The 25,050-nt window shown below is 44.2% G+C and overlaps 1 protein-coding gene across 2 annotated transcripts; it reads left to right on the top strand.

Annotated features, from left to right (window-relative positions):
- Nucleotides 1-755: 755 nt before the first annotated feature.
- LOC144155457 (exosome complex exonuclease RRP42-like) lies at nt 756-23,203 on the top strand. 2 transcript variants are annotated; one of them, XM_077686910.1, is made up of 7 exons: nt 756-932; nt 7,027-7,121; nt 9,479-9,644; nt 11,107-11,177; nt 15,857-15,980; nt 17,149-17,304; nt 23,011-23,202. In XM_077686910.1, the coding sequence occupies exons 1-7, from the start codon at nt 774-776 to the stop codon at nt 23,107-23,109; spliced, it is 870 nt and encodes a 289-aa protein (XP_077543036.1). In that variant the 5' UTR covers nt 756-773; the 3' UTR covers nt 23,110-23,202. The 2 variants fall into 2 exon arrangements, with proteins under 2 accessions (XP_077543036.1, XP_077543034.1); XM_077686908.1 differs by lacking the exon at nt 756-932 and adding an exon at nt 4,874-4,895 and having other exon boundaries at nt 23,011-23,203.
- Nucleotides 23,204-25,050: the final 1,847 nt, after the last annotated feature.

The following is a 25,050-nucleotide window of genomic DNA, read 5'->3' as shown; positions in this document are numbered from 1 at the left end:
CTGCCGGGAAATGTTTGCATTCAAGACTTCTTTCTGAAAACGTAGTTTTGCACGAAGCAGACCCTGCACAAATACCGTCATCCCAACGTAGCGCACATGGGGTTTGTTTGTTTGCTGGTTATTTTTTTCACCCACATCGACAAGTTCACTGCTGTGCGCAGCACTTATAGTTCCCAGTGCTCACGGTACAGTGCGCTCTGCTTACTACTGCAGTTTAACGCTCAGCAGCTGTGCAGTGTTTCCTTTTGATAGATCCGCTGAAGCCACAACGCTCATAACTAATATTGTACAGCCATCTCTGTGCAACGGTACAACTAGACCCACTAAATTAAAGAGGTACAACAAAAGCAACGAACGAAAATCGCGCGCCGACACCAAAACCCAAAACACAAGCGATTGCCATGACGTCACTCTGCTATAAATACGATATTTCTTATTCTCAGTAATGTAATAATAAAAGAAATGTACAAAAAAATTTAACCGATATATTTAGCTACACTGTCATAACCTAGACTTCCAAAACATTTTTGAGTTGGTTCAATTTCGATTAAAGCTCTGCGGCCTTACGCAAAATGGCTGCGCCCTGAGAAACGCTACACGCGCTTGTGGAGCATAGTGTTGTTGTCAAGTGCTCATCCTCCCACGTGCAGTGCGCTTGGCTTTGTTGTGCACCTGCTTGAGTGACATTTGCGAACTCGTAAAATGAACTAGCAAAGTTTTTGTTGAGTGAATTGTGTTATTGCTGAGAATTGTAGTTCACCGTATTTGTGACAATGTCTACCGTGCTCATCAGCGAAGCGGAAAAAATGTACATTATCCATGGCATACAGGAAAATTTGCGCAGTGACGGGCGCAGCTGTTTGGAGTACCGATTCATAGAAATTGAGACTGGTGTCGTATCGAACTGCAGTGGGTCATCACATGTACGATTGGTAAGTATGAGCGCGGAGTAATAATTAGCAGTGACTCTGCCTAGTAAGTGAGTGCGAGTGGTTTGGCTGCTCCTAGTTGTGAAGCAGGAGTGGCACTGCATTGCGGAGGCAGGAGGAGATTTGGCGCCGCTTACGAGCCCCAGTGCTGCTCGCGTACTATCGCGCCCAATTTGACTTGCAACAGGCGAGCGGCCGTCGCAGCTGCTCCCCGGGAGGCGGTGGCGCCTTGCAGCGAAGCATTCGAGAAGTAAAGGGAGAGGGGTCAGCTGTTCTGTTCCGATACCCATCGGCATCCCCCGTGTGTACCATTGCTGGCTTCTTTCCTTTGCAGCTGTTATAAGTTGTTACCTCAAACGTTTTCGGGGTGGCTTACCGCATCGCCAGCGATAAGTTTTATCATTGGCTGCAATGCTCTTATGCGCATTAGTGCAAGCCTACCAGTTTGGCAATAACAGGGCGTCACGAAATATCGATAACGTTCAATCTTCCATACAAAGATATCTGAAACACTGGCTGACCGCATTTTTTTACTTACTGCTTCTGCCTCTAATACTGACAATGCCTCATGGTACGAAATGCACTATTATGCTTTCAGCTACGTCATTGATGGCCACTGCGTCGCTATGCTTGCCTTACCACAATGAAAACCTTTAAGTGCCGTAACAAACAATAAGGTAAGAATAAAAGAAAATATGCGTGACGCTATCTTACAAGGAACCGTTATCGCCTACAGCTTTCTATTGGTCACAGCGTAACTTTCGCGCTGAAAAACGAGAGGAGAGCACAAAGCACTGATGCCAGTTTTTATACGCCCCTTTCAATGCCCTTTTCGGCTGCATTGTTCTTTTCACAGCGGCCGCACCATGTCAAGAGTGCCTCATAGTGAACGTGTGCGCATTGTGGAATTATGCTTGAGATCTTATACGCAGCGAGAAATCGCTGCATTAACTGGCCGATCAATGAACACAGTGAACCGCATTATTCAGGCTTATAGAAACGAAGGGAGAATTTGTAACGCCCCTCATGCATCGTCGCCCTCGCGTTACCAGCGCCATTGAAGACGAAGTTTTGGTTGCCGCGGCTTATGCTAATCTGTTTGGCACTGCGCAGCAGCATGCTCAACTTGCAGGTGTTTCACCTTTACTGACTACTGTGAAAAGAAGGTTGGCAGAAGCAGGACTGAGGAGCCGTGTCGCCGTGCAAAAGCCTCTTCTATCCGACGACAACAAAGCAGCACATCTCAGTTTTGCGTCTGAGCACAGCACCTAGGGCGTTGACGACTGGAAGCAGGTGGTGTTCTCGGACGAATCGACGTTTACCACAAGATGGGACCAGAAACGTCACGTCCGGCGTCCTGTGAACACTCGCTACGAGCCGGAATACATACAAGAAGTGGCCTCAAGCGGACGGACCACCGTAAACGTGTGGGCCGTCATGTCCAGAGATGGACTTGGCGCACTACACCGAATTGAAGGCTCCCTAACTGCAGAGAAGTATTCCGAAATCCTGGAATATGTAATGATCCCATATGCCCTTGACGGCCCATTCCCTGACGGTGATTACCTCTTCCAGCAAGACCTGGCCCCTGTGCACACCGCGAAAAGTGTCAAGAAATCGTTAACTGACCGCGGTGTGCACCAACTTGAATGGATCCTAAAGGTGCCGTCGTTAATTTTTAATTTAATGTTAATTTTTAAGATGATCAACAACAAAGCTTTTTAAAAAATACGTTCCATAACAATATCCAAGCTACCGTTCATTTCGCAGTAATAGCAACGAAAACAATCACGCGTTACAATTCTGGAGTCGCAAGGCTGCGCCAAGCTGAACTACATCGGGCAGCTTCATGCGCATAGCATTCGGAGCGCGAAAGGCAACAGAGCACTTGGGGGTTGCTGATGATTATCGGAAGAGCGGACCCCCTCTCCCTTTACTTCTCGAGTGCTGCGCTGCAAGGCGCCACCGCCTCCCGGGGAGCAGCTGCGGCGGCCGCTCGCCTGTTGCGAGTCAAATTGGGCACGATAGTACTTCAATCAAGCCGTAGGTGGGATCCGGGCAATTTATCGGACGCCGTTTTATCGAATGTCGTTTTATCAAAGCCGTCTTATCGAATGCCTTTTTGTCAAACGCCGTTTTATCGACGGACGATTTATCAAAAGTGGTTTTCTCAGGCTTTTCATTCAACAAAATTTGCAGGACGTTTTTGTTAGTTGTCTTCATGCTGTGTAATTAGAAAAGCTTGTCTCCATAGCGGGTGTTTATGTCTACAAAAAGTTGTAGTATTTATACTATCTGCCTTTTATTTCCTGTGTCCTGCGTGCTTTCTTTTCTGTGATGCGCAAATTTGTCTTCACCTTTTATTGTTCTGTACATTGCGCAGGTGGAACTGCCATAACGAATCTCCTTCTTTCTTCGGTCCTTCCCGCGATCCGCAGCATATCATGGAATCGTAGCGTACAGACTAGAATGCCGTGATATGCTTCATACCTTATACTCCGATTTTGTGTCGGCTCATAGTCCTAAAGATTTTGCCGCGCCTGTTGTACATAAGTATGACACTTAACGCTTTTGGGTCCAATGTCAAAACCCCAGCTTGAAAAACTAGCAAAAGTCTCCTCCAATTTCTGCATTCCAATTCCTTATCGGCATGGGGTGCAACTTACGAAACCAGCTACTGTTGTCAACGCCTTGCTCACAACTAACAAAAAGAATGGTCACAAATTTAGTAACTAATACTGCAGGAGGTTGCTTCGTTTTCATCTCTCTCCCTCTTTGCACCTCAGCATGTCACAGGATTTCAGCCCACAGGCTTCCATTTTTTAGCTTTATAATTTTTATTTTTGACTGAGGCCAGGTGTATTTTTCTTTCAGTGAAATCTCTATTCATGGTGCTATTGCCGCTGTACGCCTGTGTCAGAACTGCGCTTCCAGAGACGGCTAGCTCCCCTCCTGCTCTTGTGACCTTGTTTCCTCCAACTTGCTTTTGGTTCCACTTATCCTACCATTTCAACACATTTTTGGTGCTGGAGGAGCAAACTAAGATGGTTCCAGATGTACCGCCTGGGGCAGTTCCGGGCAGAGGAGAAGGCAGCTGCAGAATCAGTGCTCATGGCCTCACCACCTCTGTCGCGGCATCAGTATCACTGCCAGAACACCCCCCCCTTCCATTCATGTAGCACTTATCCTTTCAAGTTTCTTGCATGTCTTGCAGGTTTTGCATGCAGTGCACGGTAGAGACAATATCAAATGAACCTGCAGATTAGGTGAGTGCAGTGGCCAGTAAAACAAAATAAACTCTGAAAATCGCAGTGAAAGGAACAAAACCATACTTTCAATAAAATGGGCAATGCTTCGATAAAATGGCGTTCAATAAACTGTCTGGGAACCCTGTAGGTACACAGTCACTGCCCTTTTTTTTTTTTGTTCCTTCACTCATGACACATACGTAGGAGGTTGGCTAAGAAAGGGGGCAGCTTTCTGGGGCTAATGCGCTCACTTCATAACGTAAAATGAATATATATAAATTGAAGTGAATAAAAGACCACGTGGTTGCACAATACAATTGGGAAAAAAATTATAGGTGGATGTCGTTTTGAAGGTGACTGAGCACTTGCACGTGCCGAACAAAATGAGAGATTGGCATTTTTGTCAGCTGAGAAGAAATTGCACACAAGTGCACGCGCAAGAAATGATAAGCAAATATTGCCAGACAAGTGCATTATGAGATCGATGACGCCCATTCATTACATATCTATGCAATTTTAGTGCAGTATGGCTGTACAGTTGTTTGCCCAATCACAGCGCCTCCCTTTTGCCGTTATAGCACACGCTGCACACCTTTTTATTTCTTGCGGAGAGACAGTGAAGCATTGCTGGGTTCTGAAAATGGCCCCTCAGGAAAACAGCTTCTGTTGCACTGCATTTGGTCCCTTGAATGCAACAGTGCAAAAGACAAAGATGAAGGTAATGACAAGACACAGGCTCGCACTCTTAAATAAAGTTTGCTGCTGTGACATCTGGCATATATACAGGGTGTTTCAGCTAACTTTAACCAGTTTAAAAATATGCCGATGCATATTTTTATGCATCGCCATATTTGTGAGCAACCAAATGCATGTTGCTCATTTTATTTTGCTTAATTAGATAATTAGTCAATACTAATTAGCCAACTTCTGAACCAACAAAGCTAGTAAAAGAATCCCAATTAGAAAGTTGCAGAGTGGTTTGCAAATCATCCTAATAAATAGTTTGTCTTTCTATCTATCAGGCATTAGTGTTTTTCAGCTTGCTAAGGATGCCCACGAAATACAAAAGAACGCCACATACATGCTGGCTTGCGTATCTTGATTGCAGTGCTCCTAAATTTCTGCGCACACGCAGCCATAGGTGCACTGCCGCTTAAAAAGCGACAGCGCAGCAATGTAGGCAATGGCTGTGCCATTTATGCCAGCGATGTGCTTCTCTCGCGACAGTTCATCATAGTGATAAGCAGACGCAGTGGTTATCGCTTGTACTGCCGGTAGCAACAGGTTCGTCATCTGCCCTATTACTTTTTAAGTGGCTGTGCACCTATGATTGTTTGTACGTGGAATGTTTGGGAGCACTGCAATCACGACACACAAGTGGGCGTGTCACATGGTGTTTTTTTGTATTTCGCGGTCATTTTCAGTAAGCTGAAAAACACTAATACTTGATAGATAGAAAGACAGAAACTGTTTATTTGGATGTTTTGCAAATCGCTCTGCAACAATCTAATTGGGATTTTTTGCTCGCTTCGTTGGTTCAAAAGTTGGCTAATTAAAATTGACTAATTATCTATTTAAGCAAAATACAAAAAATAGTGTGATGCATTGCATACAAAAGTGAGCAGCCTGCATTTGGTTGCATCGTTTTAGAGTGCATCGCATATTTTTAAACTCTGGCTAAAGTTAGCTGAAACACCCTGTAAATGTACACTAGATATCTATGCAATGAAAGAAAACCCATCGCACTGCTTGCTTCTTCACCATGATAACCCCAGCTGTGTGTTTCTTGTTTCTTGCGGATGGACAGTGACCGCGCTGCTGTAATAAGTTTTAAAGCCCTGCCCTAAGAATGACAGGTTTCGCTGTGAAAAAACATCGGAATAGCAGTCTGTTTCTTTGTGTGAATATGAGGGAACTTCGTTGCATCCATCTGTGAATTTGACGTGCGTATTCAGGATGACGTGAATCACATGACATGTTGAAGCGCGCAGCAGTCTGAAACATGGGTGTTCTAACCACGGCCACTGCACGAAGAGACGCACGCTGCTGCCTAATACTCGATAAAGTGGCACAGTAAGGCATGGCAAGCTCAAGTGGAATATACAGTCACTACAACTACTCCTTCTTGCCAAGGGCAGCTTATTGGGAAGAGTGCTGCTGGCTTAGGTGGTGGTACGGTGGTATCTATGGTCTTTTGCACATTGGCTACTTGCATAGTGCTATATTTTGTTCCCGGGTAATGGCGTGCAGCGACCACGTGTGGCGCCTGAGTGAATAACCAGGGCCGTATCGCAACTTATGGGGGACGTACTAGTTTGCAGTGTATTTATTCATTGAGCGACCACGTTTGAACTGTCCCGCCAAACCAGCACATCTTTTTGTGCTTGCTCGCATGCAGACACCCTTCTTTTCTTTTTTTTTTAAATGATGAACAATCTCCTACACCTTTATGCTTCTTATGCACCAATTTGCATCAAATACTCAACCACCATCACAGGGTAAAAAGGCATTTTTTGAAAAATGCGGAGGAGGCGATTTGCTGTTCTTCAGGGCCCCAGGGGTGATGACTGCCTAGGAACAGCAGATGAGAGAGCAAAAAGCTTGTGTAATTTACTTCCTGTGGCCGAGGCGCTCCGCGTGATAACACAGCACTCAAAATTGGCACATGCACACACATCACCTTCAAAAAAAACGGTGGATATATAACCGTACATGCGCTAAATGCGCTTGTATTGTATGGTAATTGTGTTAAATTCATTTTACTTGACAGCTGGTGTTTGATAGTGGTGATAATGTAATGCTTTGCTGATCAATGAACTGGAGCCAACTAAATCGATGCATCTTTACAGGCAAATACCGACATCTTGGTCGGAATAAAGGCAGAAATTGATGCACCTGATCCAAGGTTCCCTGGCCGCGGACGACTAGAGGTTTTCGTAGACTGGTGAGTATATGAGGGCTCCAAGTTCTTGTGTAATTGTGCCCGTGACCACGTTTTTCCTCCCTGTTCGAAGTCGGGATGGACGCCAAATGAGCGTCGCCCTCTTTTCGCTGCCTCTAGTCAGTTAATGTTCATGAAACTTTAAATTTACAGTTTTGCTGCTGCTGTTGGGTAGATGGGTGGTTTTGAGACCCCAAGAAATGGTTTCTGGGTTTTTGATGTGATGGCACTTTTCAGTGCGCTTCGCAGCAAAAAACATGGTATGAAAATTTTGTGGCTTTTGTGATGGGGATGAAACGGTTTGCGTTTTCTTTACAGCTTCTTAAAAAATTGTTTCACGTAGAGGAAAACGCAAACCTTTTTTTTTTGTTTATTTAATTTTTATGTTTACAGTGGTACATTCAGGTAACAGCGCTACGACAGGACACGGAGGAGGCAACACGGGACTCGGTGCTGGGTCTCGTGTCGCCTGAGTCTTGTTGGCACTGGGTCTCGTGTCACGAGACTCAGCGCCGAGTCTCGTGTCGCCTCCTCAGTGTCCTGTCCTAGCGCTGTTATCAAACTGACATCACCCTCGTTGCTGACGACAGATAACACCATCACAGACGACGGAAATTCTGTGTGCATCACTGTAGGCACCTCATCAGCACTTGCGCAAAGCCACCTGTTGTTACGGTGGTTAACTTCTTTGTCTTGGTCAAAGTTCTTTTTATCTGAAAAAAGCCACAACATTCCAGGCTCCTCAGGTCTTTCAGCTTGTTTAGGAAGTGCTTTTATCAGAGCAGTCGATTTTCTCGAGTTTTATCGGACATGAATTGCTTCCTCCTCATGACATAGGAATGGTACCTGAAGTCCTCGTGCACAGTGAGCCTGACAGTTAACTCTGCAACATGGAGCTCCTTCGCAATGGCCCGCATTGACTTCCCTGGGTAGTCACTCACAATGACTTGCAGCGGCCCAAGAAAATCAGGGGTTCTGACAATGTTTGACCGCTGACTGTGCTTTTTCCTTTTCACCACAGATGCCACATCACCGCCACAGCACAGCAGCTCTGTCTGCACATTGTAAACGAAAGACTGCTAAGCTCAGTCCTCATCGCCCTGGTGCAGTCCTCGTTGCCCTGGCCAGGCACCAGGGCGAAGGCAACGAGGACTGCGTGGTGTTTCATTTCCCGCGTCAACTTGTACGCTTTCATCTTTGAACAAACTGTGCAGTATGAATGATAAGGGGTCGACGAACAAGAAGCTGCATGCCTAGATATGTATGATGAGCCTACTGGTGTCTGTGGCGATAAGGAATAGCATTCTCAAATACCATTCTCAAATACAAAAAAGTATGTAGTTGCTCTGTCTTGCATTGCTCACATGACCCAAAAAAAAGTGAAGGCTCATGGCATCGTTATTTTCATGGCATGAATCAGAACCTTCTGCAAGGTTTCTGAAATCTCAGAGTACCATGTTACAACAAGAAATTGTTCATTGACCGAAGAAAACTAAATTTTTTTGGTGAAAAATTTTTCCCTGTAAAGACCATTGTTTCATTTCACTTTGGCTACATCCACAGAGTGTTCTGCAGTACTTTGGACCATGTGGTCACTTTTTTCTGCAAAAGTATTCACTTTTACTTCATTTTGTTGTTGTCCAACACCATTAACGGGACAAACAACCGTTTTTTGTGGAGTGCATGTCGTCTAACTCATAGGAAGCCAGTTTTATACGCTGGAGTAGCCGCAAGAAATTTTTAAATAAATTGGCAGAAACAATCTTAATCTTGCACCTAACATTCTGAAGTCTGGAAAGTTGCGACACGTATTGTCTAAATGCGACACTACGTTGTGTGTCCTCCAAACAGCTCCGTCATTTTTAATGCATGATTCAAAAACCGCATCAAGAAATAGGAAAGGGTGCACATTATTGTTGTTTCAGCTGGGGACAAGTTTCAAGTGTTTAAATGCCTCTTTTAATCTCGCGTGCAGTTAAAAGTGTGTCGCTGCACAGCTCACTGTCATGGTTGCCATCATTCCTCTTGGCGGGACACAAATGGCTGGTAGACCTAAAAATTCAGATTCCGAAAGTTCTAGGGTGCTATCAGCAAAACCGGTTCAGCTTAAGGGGTTTTAAATGATGCCCTTTCGTTTGGGATAAAGAAAATATACTCGACAAAAATCAGTTGTTTGTCTCTTTAAACACAAAGTGCTGACAGCAGAATTGCACCTTTTAGTGCTTGCGTGATGCAGGCATGTTATTTATGAACATATATTTCTTTAGGTAAAGTTTCTGCATGTGACTCTGTGTAATTGAAAGCATGTTGGTGTAATAGTGAATGTGCAGTACAGGTTTACATCAGTTGTTTCCTTTCAGTACCGCCAATGCCAGTCCCGAGTTTGAAGGGAGGGGTGGTGAGGCAGTCGCCACCAAAATCCGGTTGGCCTTGGCTAAAACCTACAGCTCGCCAAAGTGCCTCGACCTGGAGTCTTTGGCTGTTATTCCTGGTCGACAAGTGTGGGTGCTCTACGTGGATGTGCTGGTATGATGCCTTCACTTTGTGTTAAGTGTTGCTTTACGGGCTAATTTGATCTGGTTGCTATGTTGTTTTAGAAAAGGCAACAAGCATGAGAAATGGTCAAAGTCAACAAGCAAATAGTGTGCTCAGCCAAGATTTCTGCACTGTACAACTGCAAAACTAAAAACAGTGTAGACAATAGAAATTAAATTTGCATTTTCCTGCAAGTGAAACAGGAAAAAAAGCAACAAAAAAAAGAGGAAAAGAACGTAATGATGGTGTGACATGAAAACTAAAAAAAAATAATACTGCAGCGTGTTTTTAATATGTGTATGAGCAAACAAATGTGTAATCCACCAAAGCCAGCATGCAGGGCTGTCATGGGTAGGGAGTGGTTTATTGAGTTAGCGTTGGGTCATGTGGCTGTCTCTGCTCCCCCCAAAAGTTGGGTATCATGGTGGCAGCTGTGAACTTATGGAGGAAATAATGGGGTGTCTCCTTGCCTTGTCACTCATGTTCTTTGCAGCAGCTGTGAGTTTTGAAAATTCAGAGAAGTCGTGGAGCTTTTATACTGGACATTCATTTTTTTCTGGTTGCAAAATGGGACAAAGAGCACAGAGGGTTGATTGATTGATTGATTGCAGGGTTTAACGCGCCGACGCAACGCAGGCGATGAGGCACGCTGTAGTGGAGGGCTCCGGATTAATTTTGACCACCTGGGGATCTTTAACGTGCGCCGAAATCTCGTACACACGGGCGTTTTTGCTTTTCGCCTCCATCAGAAAAGCGGCCGCCGCGGCCGGGAATCGAACCCGCGACCTCGTGCTCAGCAGCGCAACGCCTTAGCCACTGAGCCACCGCGGCGGGTGAGCACAGAGGGTAGCGACCGACATCACTCATGAGGCCAAAGCATCGCCAATCAACAGTATTTGCCTGAATTATGTGCCGTTTCAATGAAGTCATACTATCCAAATAGGTTTGAAGAAAGACAAATGAAAAAGATTAAAAAAAAAAAGGCACAACTACTTAGGCTGGGTGCGGAGCCATCTCAAAATGGGGCTTTATTGTATATATAGCAGTGAAAAATGTTTGGCAAGTGTAGCGACTGCTTTTTGCAGAAAACCCACCAGTATTTAGATGCTCTTTTTAAAAAAAATGAAACTTTGACCCTGCACATTTAAAAGCAGGGTCTGGCTTTAAATGCGCTCAGAAATGACAAGCAGATTCAACCAGGCACTGCATGCCATTCTCTATCATTTTTTTTTGGAATGGGAAAGCAGCTAGATGTTTGGTGTTGACTTAAATTTTCTTCTTGTTGTCCTTTATCGATTAAATCTTTTTGTGTAGTCTGCAAAAGCAGCAGAGGCTGCAGGCTAGTCCTAATATTTTCTGCTTTCGCAACATCAACATGCAAGTTGTGAGCATTGTAGCATCACTTGGACATGTTTCGCCCAAGTGAATACAGTTGTTGTCGTTAATGTTGCAGGTCTTGGAGTGCGGAGGAAGCTTGCTGGATGCAGTTGCTGTTGCTGTCAAGGCAGCGTTGCACGACCTGAAGTGAGTCCCAAATCAATCTTTTGAATGAGTGGCCTCGTCACACAAACGCATTGTCATTACCTGATTCTGTAGATAAGTGAAAAAAATCAAACCAACTGATGCTTGACCAACTCAACTCTCAGTTCTCAGCCCCCAGCAGCTGTAGAGTACCTGTCCACGGCTGTAGCCAGGCCAGGGATACCACAGAGAGTGCTAATAATCTCTGTGTCCGGACAGGCCGCCTCTGGAACATAAACATGGCAACGTTCAGTGCGCGAAATCTTTCTACCATGGGAAGCTGAGGGGTCCTTTTAGAGGAGCTCTAAGGAATTAGCTGGGATATCATAGGATTAAGTGAGGTGAAAATGGGAGAAGGCTTAATAAAATTGAGTAGTGGCCATATCCTGTGCTATTGAGGACCCAAGTAAAAGGGAGTACGTGGTTGAATTCTTGATCCAACAAGAGATAGCAGGGAATGTGGAGGAATTTTTCAGCATTAAAGAAAGAGTCGCAGTCGTGGTGATCAGGCTATGCAAAGGATACAGATTAAAGATAGTACAAACCTATGCAGCATTATCTAGCTATGATGGCAAGGCCATTGACATTTTCTTTGAGAACGTACAATCAGCAGTGAATATGGAAAGAGCACTCTGTTCACGATTGTGATGGTAGACATTAATGCAAAAGTAAGTGAGAAGGGAGTAGGAGAAAAGGCAGGTAACATTGGGATAAACAGTTGGAATAGATGCGGTGATACACTGGTGGGATAAGTAGTGAGAAATAATCTGAGGATAATGAATACATTTTCTCACAAATGGCGGAATAGGAAATGGGCCTGGAAAAGCCCCAATGGCATATCTAAAAACAAAATTGACCTCATTCCAACTGACCATCCAGGTAACGTGCAAGACGGCGAGGTGCTAGGCATGGTCAAGGGCTGCGATCACAGGATGGTTAGGTACGGGATCAGGGTGGGTCTCAAAAGGGAAAGGGTGAAACTAAACCCTAACATGGAGTCAGTTAGAGCCAGGGTGCAGGAGTTTCAGCCCTTCAAAATGAATTCCCGGCTTTAACTGGAGAAAATGAAGATAGCATGGACGTACTAAATGGCAACCTATCAACTATACGCCTCGAGCTTCGCGATCGCTGCGCCGCCTGCCGCCGCTTCTCCACGGCGTTGACGGGATTTGCGCTGCGTGACTGATAGGGTCTCGTGCAGTGTTTTGGTTCTATTTCGCTTCTTTTCGCCTTTCCGCGCCCTAAAAAAACTTGTTATGGTGACGACTATAGGCGAAGAGTACGTTTAGGTCACTTAAAAAGCAGCTGCGTCTTCGTAGAGTACGCGATCGCCTGCAAGAGCTACCCGGGGACGCGGTTCTGCGCGCTTCGTCGCCGCTCTTCCGGGCGTCGGCGACGGCAGCAACATATCACCCGTGTCACCTCCAAAACATCAGGCACAAATGAATTCTACTGTCGCCTCGTTTAGACCTGATACTGGCACAATGAGATGTTGGCTTTATTTTGCTGCGTGGACAACGAATGCGGCTTCGTTTCGAATATATACGTCGCCTTTCGGGGATGTGATTACCCAATCCAGGACAATAACTTGTGCCTTTTATAAGATATAAACCCTGCGAAAATGTTAAGTATATTCCAAGCCTGTGCATCGTTAAATATGTGCCCACACACGCCATATAGCAAGAACCAAGGAAATGAAACAACAGAAAAATAAATGCTGTGCCAGTGCGGAATTTAGAAACATAATAGCTCTAACGGAAATGAAAAAAAAAAAAAAAAAAAAAAAACAGTGCAGCTTCTGGCATGCTAAAGACGTTCGTCTAAACTTAAGCCAGGTAGGTTTCACTAGACCAACTATACGCGAAATGCACTGCTATTTCGCGAGAAATCGGTGGGGGGGCGAGGAGGGGGACGCCGTGTACAAATGCGGAGCGGAATCAAGCAATGAACGTTTTAGTAATCCCACACATAAATCTCACGTTCACTTTCCTTTTGTTTTTCTACTTCAACGAAGAGCTGATCGTACGGCAGACGCATTCTTGGAAGTATACAGGGTAGGCTGTTCAACAAGCGATGAAATGTGTCGTTGGAAGAGTGTGGTATGTGATAAGGCCCTCTGATTTCAGTTTCTGGTTTATTCTGCAGGCTCCCTGTGCCATATGACGGCATTTCGAAGAAGCATTTAGGGCACGGACGCGGATTATATTGTAAGCCCGTCTCTGCGCTGCTCGCAGAGGATATATGTAGCAAATGAAGGTCTGCGGGCGCGCACCTCACGACAAGACGACTCTTGCGTGTGATGATCTCAGAGTATAATTATGCATTGTCCATCGTACTTTTGTTGAATATTCCCGAAATTAACACAGAATGGCTTGTAAATGGTGGTGATCAATATCTGAGGTATAATATTGGCAAACGTAACTGGTGTGCTGTCAGGTATGAGTGCTCCGCTGATTATGTAAGCGCACAAAACCGATTTAAATCGTAGTGTATGGCCGTAGCATGAACATCTGAGGAACCGGTGGTTACGGAGAGACGGCTAGTAAATTCAGGTCAGTGTAACTACAATTGGCTCCATCATACGCCGGTTCCGCGACCCTGGCCTGTGACACACACCTGGCGCTTATACAGACCGAAAATACCACACTAAGATCGCGTCGGAAACATTTACACTCTCGTAAACACACCCCATTTGCGAACAGAGTGACTGCTCCACACAAACATGAATTTCAAATGCCCACAAACGGTAAATCTCAGTCGTGAACATGCCGCAAAAGCAGCGGCGGCACTGGGGAGTGGGGCGCGGACTCCCGCGCCTGCTTTCGAAACGGGCCGCTAGGGGGATTTCAGTGGCGCCCCTACAGGCCGCGCTCGAGGCGTATAGACATAGAGCTAGCAGTAGCTATGGGAGCACCAGAGTGTAGGAAAGAAACGGGTAAATTATCTCGGAAAATGAAAGAACTCATTGTGAAATGTAGAAGTATGAAAATGTCAAGAATGGAATATGAAATTGGATTCTTGAAGCAGTTAAAATTGATTAACAAAGGAAAAGTAACAACATTCATGCCTACAACATGGCAAAGGTTGAAGAAATGTAAAAGTTGAAAGGAAGCTTAAGATCAAATAAGAAGCTAGCTATGGGCAAAGGAAGAATGTACGTACTCGAAGACTTTTTGAAAAAGGTAACATTACGCACAACATGGGTGAGTTAGTAGAAGTATCAACGATTCTATACTAAGATGTACGCTAGAAACATTAGGCCTGGGGACAGAACTGAGACGACTAGCCGCAAAAGATGACAACATAGCTGCAGAAGGAGGGAGGTGACATTGTACTAGGAAAGCTCGCCAAACTTTTTTTAGGATGCCAACAAACAATTCTGATTCTCAAGAAGGGTAATGTCAAAGAGCTGAACGATTATAGACTTATCAGCCTGCTCTCTGTTATTTATGAACTGTTTATGAAGGTTATAGTTAACCTCATCAGCATCAGCCTAGCTTTCCAACAACTGAGAGATGAGGTGGGATTTAGGTCAGGCTACTCAACAATCGACCTCATCCATTGCATCAATCAAGTAATAGACAAATTCACATAGTATAGCAAACCCCTTCACATAGAATTTATAGCCTACAAAAAAAGCTTATGATTGGAGCAGGACACCAAATATCGGGAGTGCACTTACTCACTTCCGGGATAAGGGTGAAGGTGATAGTGACTGATGGGTCTGAGCAACGCCACCTGATAACATTGCTTGTCGCATCAGCGGATAATGGCGAAACAGCCGCTTTCCTGCTGCCAGGCATGCCGCTTCGTGGAATCTACACAAAATGATGTACAGCGTTTGCCCAGCCATCACAAGGTGGCAGTCCTACTTTCCGTGTTTAGGGCCCCTAGGTTGCCTGTTTGGCCACTCATCCATCGGGCGGCGCGCGCCGGTCTACATGCCTCAGGTGTCCCTTCTGCTCCCATTGGAAAGTAGCTGACGTGACAGGCAGTGTTATGCACGTGGCATTGGTCTGAGCTTGGTAGCGGGTGTCAACCGGGATTGCAGGCTTGGAGGACAAGGAGGGCTGATTTGCACCAGGTGCAGGTGAGGTATTCCAAGGAATTCTAGCGTGCAGTCTATGGCCAGTTAAAGCCGGTATTGTTGTTGACCGGGTGAGCCATTGTAGATAGGTCAGCGGCATAAATGGTGTGTGTGATGTTTGGTGTAGGGGTGTGCTGTGGAGGGACTTCAAGGGTTAAAAAGCATGTGGGAGAGGACAGCCTTGGCCTGTTCTCTTGGCCTGGGGAAAGGATCTGATTCTATGTAGCTCAGGCATACCAGCGCAATCTTGTCCGTCCCAGCGCAATTCCCCTTGGATGTTTAAGGTGAGAATGGTACTGGGGTTGGTTTTGCTGAGGTTGTCGATGATCTGTTTTAGTTTTAGAAGGATGTCCTGGGAAGATAAATGGAGGTCATGAGAGGACCGTGTGAGAAAAAAAAAAGTATCTTTTCAAGTCACAGTGCTTTTTTGGTGTTTTGCTGCTGATAGAGCAAAAAAATGATAATTCACAGATTTTTTTTTTTTTTTTTTTGAAGTTATAAACTTTCTATTATCTGAAGTATTTCCCACTCATGAATAATACATAATTAGAAGTTGTCATATGATTTATGGTTTTTCGTATGTGTGTGTATGCAGGATTCCAAAGGTTTCAGTCTCCGTGGATGAAGATGGGCAGCCAGAGATTGAGGTGTCCGATGATCCATTTGATGTCACCAAGCTGGACATTGCCAATGTACCGTGTTTGGTGACCCTGTCAAAGGTATGTCTGCTCCACCTATAATAGAGGTGGGCGAGAATCTCGGCTCATTAAAAAATTTAATTTCTACATCAGCATGTTGGCTCTTGACTGGAATCATTGAGACCATATTGCTGAGAATGCTACTGCTGTGCAGAGCAGCCTGGCTCACTGGTGGCTGTTGTGCCACTGAGTGAGGTCAGTGTGACAGTGCTTGATGTGCTCTCCACTTTCCACATGGCTCCGCACATGGCCAGGCAATGCCTAGCAGCGTGGCCGTTGTCTTGTGCTTGATTAATGTGAATCACGTGCTATGAGATGCTTGGCGGTCACATGGGTTTAGGAGCTGTTTTATTGCATCAGACGGTGAAGCCAGCTCTTTCGCGCATTAAAATTTGGTCCCCAGCGTCATTTCTTCCTTTTCGTAGAGAACTCGAAGTTATTGCAAACCATATGAAAACTGGTTTGATTGTGAGATGAGTCAGCTTTTAAAAGTTGCTTGTTAACTGGCAAACTGTCATTATATTTCCAACTAGCAGATCTAAACGATGCAGGGAGTCTGCATGCATGGAATTTTCATGACTGCATTTCTTGGCTGTCCCACTGGATGCTCTGAATATCAAAAATGCGCTTTCCATGAGGTTGTATATTCAGTCAAGAGGGAAAAATAGAATAAATCTGCTGTGTTTGAGGCACCTTTTCTCAGTGCCAGTAAACGTGAATTGGTATTTGATTCTTGTAGATATTGGCTGGAACTTATTAGTTATGATATAGGCTTAAATTAATTAACTCACCATGGGGGATGATCTTGTGTTATGACACCAAGATTTTATTTTTATATAGCCTAACCATACTAGTACTTTTTTTAACACGAGCTTTTTTGTTCATGTAAAAAATACTGGCACACCTCATTACTTCATGATTTCTGCTCATCTAGATTGCGTAATGAAGTCGGTGAGAAACCAAATTGTGTGCAACAAAACTCACTTTTTCTTAATTTTCAGCTTCCTTAATTATTCATAAATGAGTAATTCCAAACCCGTTTGTTGCAAGTTTCTGTGCTTAACAAACTTGTTGGAAGAATTTTTTGTGCAAACTTGTAAAAAAATATACTTGTGCTTAAAAGGTTAGTTGGTTAATCTGTGCGTGTCATGTATGTGTGATGATTAACCTAAGGAATCATATCCTTTAGATTGGCCAGCAGTTTGTGCTGGATACAACACCAGAGGAAGAAGCATGTGCCGTGGGCTCCTTATCCGTAGCAGTTTCACGGGCCGGAAAGATAATGGGCGTCTTCAAAGGTGGCGTCGGAAGTCTTCATCCTGAGAACGTGGGTGATGTCATTGAGGTACGCAGCGTCATGTTCCAAATGAGTTGTCACTTGTAGTGCATTCTCATTTCAAGGAGGGGTGATCTGCAGTAAATGTTCGCTTTTTTTTTTTTTGCTTGAATTATTAGCTTCTGTACAGTCCTAGTGTACAGGCTGTGGCCAGGGCATAATGGTGTAGCTCTTACCCTGCAGAGCTGTAGAGTGGTGCTGTGCCCAAACACATTGTCAAGCATAAATAAACTTTTATTAAATCCTTTTGTAAGCACAAACTAATCCAATTGAAACGAATTGCAGTTGAATGGAGTTCTAGTACAAACACTTTCTGCAATAAGGCTGCATGTCTCTCTGTTAGTTTTCCCTATATTTTTGAAGGTACCCAACCTGTGCTGCCTATTGGGTCTTGTAGTGACTTCAGCAGCTATGGTTAACACATCGCAGGAGTCCAGCTACATCTGTAAGATCGCATGCCAGATTTTTAAGTGGTGTTGTTTATCTCTCGTGAGGAACATGCGTTTAAACTATTTTCTTGCTTGCTTGCTTTTTCAGAGGATCCCAGTTAAGCATATCCGAACGTTTGCCCACAGGTACATTAATGTTCTAGTTCATGTTATGCAATCGGCCCCCCGAAAGTGCAGTGCGATCTGGAACGCGTACTATATTTACTCGACTCTAATGCGCACTTTTTTCCCCAATAAATACATCCCAAAATCATTTGTGCATCAGAATCGAGTGTTAGGTAAAACAGGGCTAGTCATTGCTTATCGTTATTGGCATAATCACATGGTCGCACTAGCAAAGAGTCAAAGATTGCAAGGCAATGCCAATGCCACAATGCCAATGCCACAGTAACAAAAAAAAATCCAACTGAGGTTTATCTGTGCGCATAATGAAGGCATCTACTTCATGCAAGGTACTACACTCTACAACAGTGCATGCACACGCACAAAATAGATGTGCACGCGTGCATCCTTCCAGTCGGGGGTGGGCGGAGGTGTGTTTATCTGCAAGGCGCAAAGGCTGTGTGCAGCCGTTGTGATGGCCTCTGCAGGGCCTTGCGAGTGCTTCTGCGCCCCGAAAATTGAAATAGAAACACTATTAGATAGCAAGCGCCCATTTTTAGGTAGCAAACCCATGCGTTTCCACACTTTGCCTTGGCTGAGCAGCCTCAGAGCAACGAATGTATGTAGTGCCATGCAGGGTGCCCCCGTTCCAGAGGATTGCCGCTCCGTGACAGCCTCTCACTGAACATTTTTCAGCATATTTTTCCGTGTTTTCCTGGCTAGCCTCTCTGTGTTTTTTGCGATTAGAGTTTGAAAGGGCAGCGTCCATGGGAGGTTTGCCATAGAGCATGTTGCGACTGGAGGGTGACGAGAGTTGCCTAACATGATAAGGAATGAAGTTCTTGCACCCAAAAACAGCTTCTCTTGTGAAGAGACCCCTTGCAGTTTTTCGTTTTCCTGGTCGCAAAAACCAGGTGCATGCTAGAATCGAGGGCGCGTTAGGTTCGATTAAATGCAGTATGTATTTTAGGGCCAATTTTGGGATGCGTATTTCAAGTCACAGACAAGATTTGAAATTTCTGCAAAGTGTGTTAGCTGACTCCCATTTCCCAATATAAATATGCACCTTAAACCAGTAATTAAAAGCTAGTCGATTGATATTAGCTAATTATGCTAGCCTGATAACCATTGCATTTTCTATTGGCTACCGATACACTTGCGCATGCACTCGTTAAAAATGGGATGTAAAGGAGGGATGATAGTGCTTTCACAAAATAGAGCTGGTACACTAAAGCGGAACATTTTCTCGAAATCCAAACCCCCTTTTTGGTAGCGTTCAAAAGCTGAAGTTTATGTCAGCCAGATGATTTGATTTCATATTTACATATCCCTGCCTTATACCTCTGTCACATGGCAAGCCTAATGTCATTCAAAGCAAATGGCATTAGCTGTTAATGACATCAGTTCTCGACTTGCGGGTCTACATGGTGAAAGAAATGTCATTTAGTAATAATAGCAGTGATGATCAGCAAACTCACAGAATTGCAGGATAATATTATAAACTTCTCCATAGCGTTTTTATTTATTTTTGTATAATCCAAACCAAATAAGCTTTCTAAAATAAAAATAGGTCTTTCTCACTGCTCTAGGAGGCACAGATGGACATCAAAAGCCGAGAGCAGTAAGCAACAAATCTGTATTTGGGTAGCAGCGAACATGGTGGAGCTTTGCAAAGGAATTTTCTTCCTTTTTCTTCACCTTCTAATAATTTTTGAACACGGTATCCTTTAGTTTGTTATTAAACTTCCCTGTTTAGCATTCAGTTTGAAAGCTAATGCAAATGTGTTCTCCAAACTCGTTCAATTTCTAAAGGCAACTGAGTTTGCATCATCATCCATTATTACCATGTAGTACCAAACTAATGGCACACACAGCTAATGCCATTCACTCTAAATGTGAGTGGATTTGCCGTGTGGCAGGGTCATTACTGGACAGGGGCATTAGTGTTCTTCCCAAACAGTGCCTAAACAAGCTCTGCTAATCTTGTTTCGCCATTCACCACAAGTCATTGTGGGGAAAAATGTGTGAGGAGGTGGTGCTTGTTGTCAGGCTTGTAATATTTTCTGCGTCGGTGAATGTCACTGCTTGGAGCCGTATATTTGTATTCACAGCACTGCCATTTGCCAATACAGGCCGTATTGTTTTTACACTGTAGTCCCCCTTAGTCTGAAGGTGTGCAGTAGGGTTCATACTGTGGCTGCTTTCACTCGAAGACATTTTAAGAAGATTCTCTTGCAAGGATTATTGTGTGCGCGGGAAGAGAGCCCATGCTGGACACACCTGCTGCCACTCGGTGATCCATTTCATTTCATTTCATTTATTTACTCTCAGCGCCGTGAGGCATTACAGAGAGGAGGGGTACTATAATAAACAAGAAAAAAAACAGCAGGGCAGTTACAAAAGGTGATCGCTGACTGCAGACTTGAAGTGCGCCGCGTCACTGATGGAGATGATGGAGGCTGGAAGGGGATTCCACTGCAAGCTGGTCATCGGAACAAATGAGTTATGATAGTTGTTTGTTTGAGAGTTTGGCACACCAACTTTGAGCAGATGATCAATGCGTGGTGACACGTACGTTGGAACTGAAAAAAGAGATTGTTCTAAGGTCTGATTGGTGTAAAATATTTCATGGAAAACACATAGGCAGGATATCATACGTCGGGTTGCACGATCCGGTAGTTGTAATATTTTTTTCGGTCGTATCGTGAATCTGTCACTAGCTTTTCCTGCTGCTGGTAGCTAATTAAAAAGCACTTCCTGTTCTCTTACCACTCACTCACGTTCAGTTGTCGTTCGGTTCATTTTGGCTGTAATGGCAGTGGAGATGGAGTTTTTTTTTTTTCTTCAATTGTAAGGGTCAACTCCCGCGGCCTGTTTTCCAAGTATTTGGTCTGCTTTCCAAGTAAAATGCTGCAAAGACCAAAATTAAAAGAAAATTATTTTGTGCTTTTTGCGAGTACTCATAGCTGTAAAAAAAAACATGCGTAAAAGGAATTACTCAGAATATTACTTTGAGCTGTTAGTTTTGGTATTAAATGTACACAGTGCCATTTTGCCGCCCTCCAGCTTAGTTTAGCGCAACAGTCATGACTAGAGTCCAGTAGAACTGATACTTCTAGAGAGGTGCTGATACTGTTGTGCATGTGTTTATTATATAATGGCACAGGGGTAATTAATGTCTTCGCTTCATGTCACGTTAGACGGAAGTTTGCTGGGGCTACAGCTCTCATTGATTGTTCTTGTTTGTAAGTAAGTGAAGATTTCAGTGAATGTGAAATATCCACAGGGGTCCAAATTCATCAGCAGCCCTCCACGACGATGCATTTTTCAGTCTCAGCATGCACCCCCCTTTCCTTTTTCTTCTTCTTTGGGCAGGGGTTGGGAGAGCGAAGTACCTAGCACACGTTGTGTCCTGCCGCAACAAAATTCAATTGGATGGCAGTTGAGCTGAATGGTGTCAGGCATCATTGTAGATGCAGCATTGGCAGTAGAGGGGAGAGCATTGTCCATAACATGTGCTGGTTACTGGGATCCAGGTACAGTCAGCAATGCATAAAATGCAAACAGTTAAACATGAAGTTCAATGCACTGCTGTCACTACCCTTTTTGATTCCCTTCATATTTACTCATTTACCACAATGAAGTGAAGATTTCACATTGATTGATTGATTGTTAGTGGTATCCTGTTTGTAGCGGGGCAACGACATGCGTCATCTCACCAAAGAATCCACCTATGTTTCATTCTAGTACTGCTATTAACAGCGTGTCCAAATTAAGTTTTGCCCGCTACACATGGTAGCTGTACTAGGCTATATATTCCTCTGTGCTTTTCTTCCACCAGCATCCTAATCTTCTGTTAGTCACTTTACAGCTTTTAAGTTTGCTGTCTCTGTGCTATGTATTTTTAAACCCTACGGCTTCAGGAAGGCAAATATTTCCCACATAGAGATGTGCTTTTAAGTTTGCTGTCTCTGTGCTATGTATTTTTAAACCCTACGGCTTCAGGAAGGCAAATATTTCCCACATAGAGATGTGGATGAATACAATCACATGCCAGCCCAATATGCCGAATTATTTCTGGTGCCTTTTCGCAAACCATGGTACCCCATCATTTTGTGTATACTTCCCCACAAAGCTCTTCCTTCACAAGTAACCTGCTCTGGCCTCAAAAGGCAAAGCATTGCCTTTAGTATTATTGTAAAGACTTTCCTTCCTGATGTCAGACTTTACTGCCCTGTACATCTCTAATGACGTTTTCGATGCCATTCTTTCCCTCCATCTATTCTTTTCTGTCTGCTTTGCTTTTTTTTTTTGTTACCTTGGCTGTCTTTGGTCTCCACTGTTCTTTACATATTGTGTCGTTAGCCTTATTGTCTTAGCCACTGCATGTCTCTATGCTTTTCATGTGTAGGTACCTAAAACTTTAACTGTCCACTTACGTGGATCTGTGCCCTAAACCTCTCTTCAAACATATTTTAATCTGAGCTTTTTGAACTTCAAACGTCGCCAAGCCCACACTTTCCTGCACTGCTTTGCTAGTTGTTTTGCTGTACGCGCCTGTAGCCAAACGGCCTACCATTTTCTGGGTTACATCTATGCGTGACACGACGTCTGGTTTTAAGCAGAGAACTGCATTCACAAATGTGAGGCCTGCGACCACTGCTTCTTTCCAAATTCCTCTCACTACTCCGTATTTGCTTTGTATGTATGCTTCACATATGTATGGAACCCCCTTTAATGTTTTTTTATTTTTCTTTTACCGGAGCCTTCAAAATTTTGTTTCCAGATTTATATCTTCCTGTTTGCATTTGATTTGTTGCTACCTCACAGGAAGCACTTTTTGCTCATTGGCACTTCTAAAAAGTTAACCTATGGTCTCTATGAAATATATTGGCCATCATTGTGAGCGTACCAAAGGACTGTGTACTTGTAGCTATTTCAAGATAAAAGAGCGACGAGTATGCGCGCGCAAATTTACGCATAGGGTGCTTGCTTTAATGAGTGGCAGAAATAAATGACAGCTTGGTGGTGACCCAGTGTAGCTCAGTCTGCTGAAGCCTCTGCTGGATTCTGAGTAGTGAAATTGCCTTGCAATATATCAGTGAGATCAACCTTTTTCACTAGATGTGTTGCTTTTGTAAGCTTTCTGTTTTCTCTTTCGCAGGTTGCGAGAGATCTTGGAGTTGCCCTGAATAAGGCAGTCGATGAACAGTTGGAGCTGGAAGGCAGCATCACAGGGCAAACGAAAGGTTTTCTTCGCTGATGGATGGATGTGCTGTTTTGCTTTATTGTGGCACTAATAAAAAAAAACGTGGCAGTTGACTGCAACATAACGGCATGGAAAGTACTTTGTCTGTTCGTAGTCACCTTGTGTTTACCATGCTCCTTGACATCAAGGCCAGAACTTGAACAGCGTAAAGTGTCAATAACAAATTTATGAGCTTCGTGATGTTCGTACTGCATATACCATCATGCCTTCTGCATGTCATGTGGCCGACAAATACCAAACGAACATTTGTGTACGTTGCGTAGAAGAAGTCCTGCCACAACAGCAGCTGTGGGGGAGATTGTAGACATCCAACTGTGGTGCGCTACAAATGAACAAAAGCCGGGGTGTCGCAACAGTGGGCGACACCCCACCAGTTCATGCCACAGTTGCTGCGATGGTTCCATTGCACACGGGAATGCAGACACTTGAAACAGCATTGCGACTTGGAAGCATTGCGACAGCGAAAGTGTACACATGATAGGGTTAAGGAAAGGCAAGGTTAACTGAAGAGGCTTCGTCACCAAGATCCAGGTGTCGTACTGTGTAGCCAAAGTATTTCAGCTTTACTAGGCAAGACGTTTTTGCAAAAGCATTACACCTCACACAGAACGTCACATCATATTGCATGATTGCTTTTCATTTTTAAAGTGACAGGATTAAATGGGCTACTGAGCACCAACGCCAGCACCTGATGCCTGTAGCAATGAAATGCTTCTAAAATGGCAGATGGCACTAAGAGAATGAAGAGAAAGTACTAGTTGGGTTAAAAATGAAATTAGGAGAATTTAGGACTGGGTGCGAATCAAGCCAAGAGCCTCAAGAATCTTAGTTGGGCATGTCTTCCCAGCACCGATTCGGCTTCATGGCTCTGGCTGGCTAAAGGTGGGCCTATTAAATGTGTGGTGGCCTTCGACTTAAAAAACATCAGCTGGTGCATGCAGCTCAGTGTGTGGTGAGTTGGACTTTGCTCGGCATGTTCTTGGGCCCAGTGGTAAGGTAGCCACACGTCAAGGCTCAATAGGACACTGAAGTCAAAATACAAGTTGCTCTAGATCAATAGATTAGCTCACCGAGAACATTAATATACCACTCTTATTCTGTCACTTTAAAATAAGGCAGAAAATAGCCAAAACGTGAAGACAGCTGCCACCGCCACTGGCCATACCGCACAACTTGCACCAAAAGTGCTTACTTTCCTGGTTGCCGCTGGATGTGCTACTCATCCACACTTGGGCAACAGGCCGCTTTTTGAGGAAGCATGTGAGCTACACACAAGCGGTTGGTTTGATGCCAGCATTCGTGGGGCCTCAAAAGGATAATATGCTTTTCTTCAACAAAGCATCAATACTGATCACGGGTCCCACGAAGGAACATTTTGCTTAGCGTTCAGGAGCTGCAAAGGATGTGGGAGTTTGGGAAAGCATGACTGATTTTACAGAAACTGACCCAACCGCTCGGTACATGGTAGAGTTGTATTCGGTTGCTTCTATACCGCCATACCTCACCGCTGCCTCACTTGCTTCCAGTTAATCGTGATGCAAACAGCAAATTGCAGTCACTGTTTTCGTCACGTTTGATCAGTGTTTGATTAGTGATTTCTCAGCAATTAAGGCATCTTCCGACATCGAGTCAATGCAGAAATGGCTGTGGGAAGGTCAGACTTTTGTTTGAAACCAACTTGCTGGTTGCCTTCAGTGTCCCTTTAATATAAACACAGCAATCTCCTTATTCAGGTGGATTTACCAGTGATGATAGCAGCAAACGTCAGAAGCTTATAGCCATATCACCAATTCTCATTTGCTGCGACGTACACATACCCACCGAAAAAATTCTCATGCACCCGCCTAGTGAAATTTTCCAGTGACAATAACTGCAGTGAGGAGATCACAGCCGATTCACCAATCCGCATTGACTGCGACAAAAACGTACCCACTC

Source organism: Haemaphysalis longicornis, unplaced genomic scaffold (assembly GCF_048455015.1).
Source record: "Haemaphysalis longicornis isolate Haplotype H1 unplaced genomic scaffold, Haemaphysalis longicornis Haplotype H1 scaffold_1, whole genome shotgun sequence".
NCBI classification, from domain to species: domain Eukaryota; kingdom Metazoa; phylum Arthropoda; class Arachnida; order Ixodida; family Ixodidae; genus Haemaphysalis; species Haemaphysalis longicornis.
Note: the sequence above shows the minus strand (reverse complement) of the source record. Positions and strands in the feature narration are given on the sequence as shown.

What these genes read in the sequence shown, in the direction of transcription:
- LOC144155457 (XM_077686910.1), top strand. Translation starts at nt 774, where the DNA reads ATGTCTACCGTGCTCATCAGCGAAGCGGAAAAAATGTACATTATCCAT. An exon ending in TGCTCTACGTGGATGTGCTG is followed by an intron (nt 9,645 to 11,106) that starts GTATGATGCCTT and finishes TTAATGTTGCAG; the next exon opens with GTCTTGGAGTGCGGAGGAAG. An exon ending in GTTTGGTGACCCTGTCAAAG is followed by an intron (nt 15,981 to 17,148) that starts GTATGTCTGCTC and finishes CATATCCTTTAG; the next exon opens with ATTGGCCAGCAGTTTGTGCT.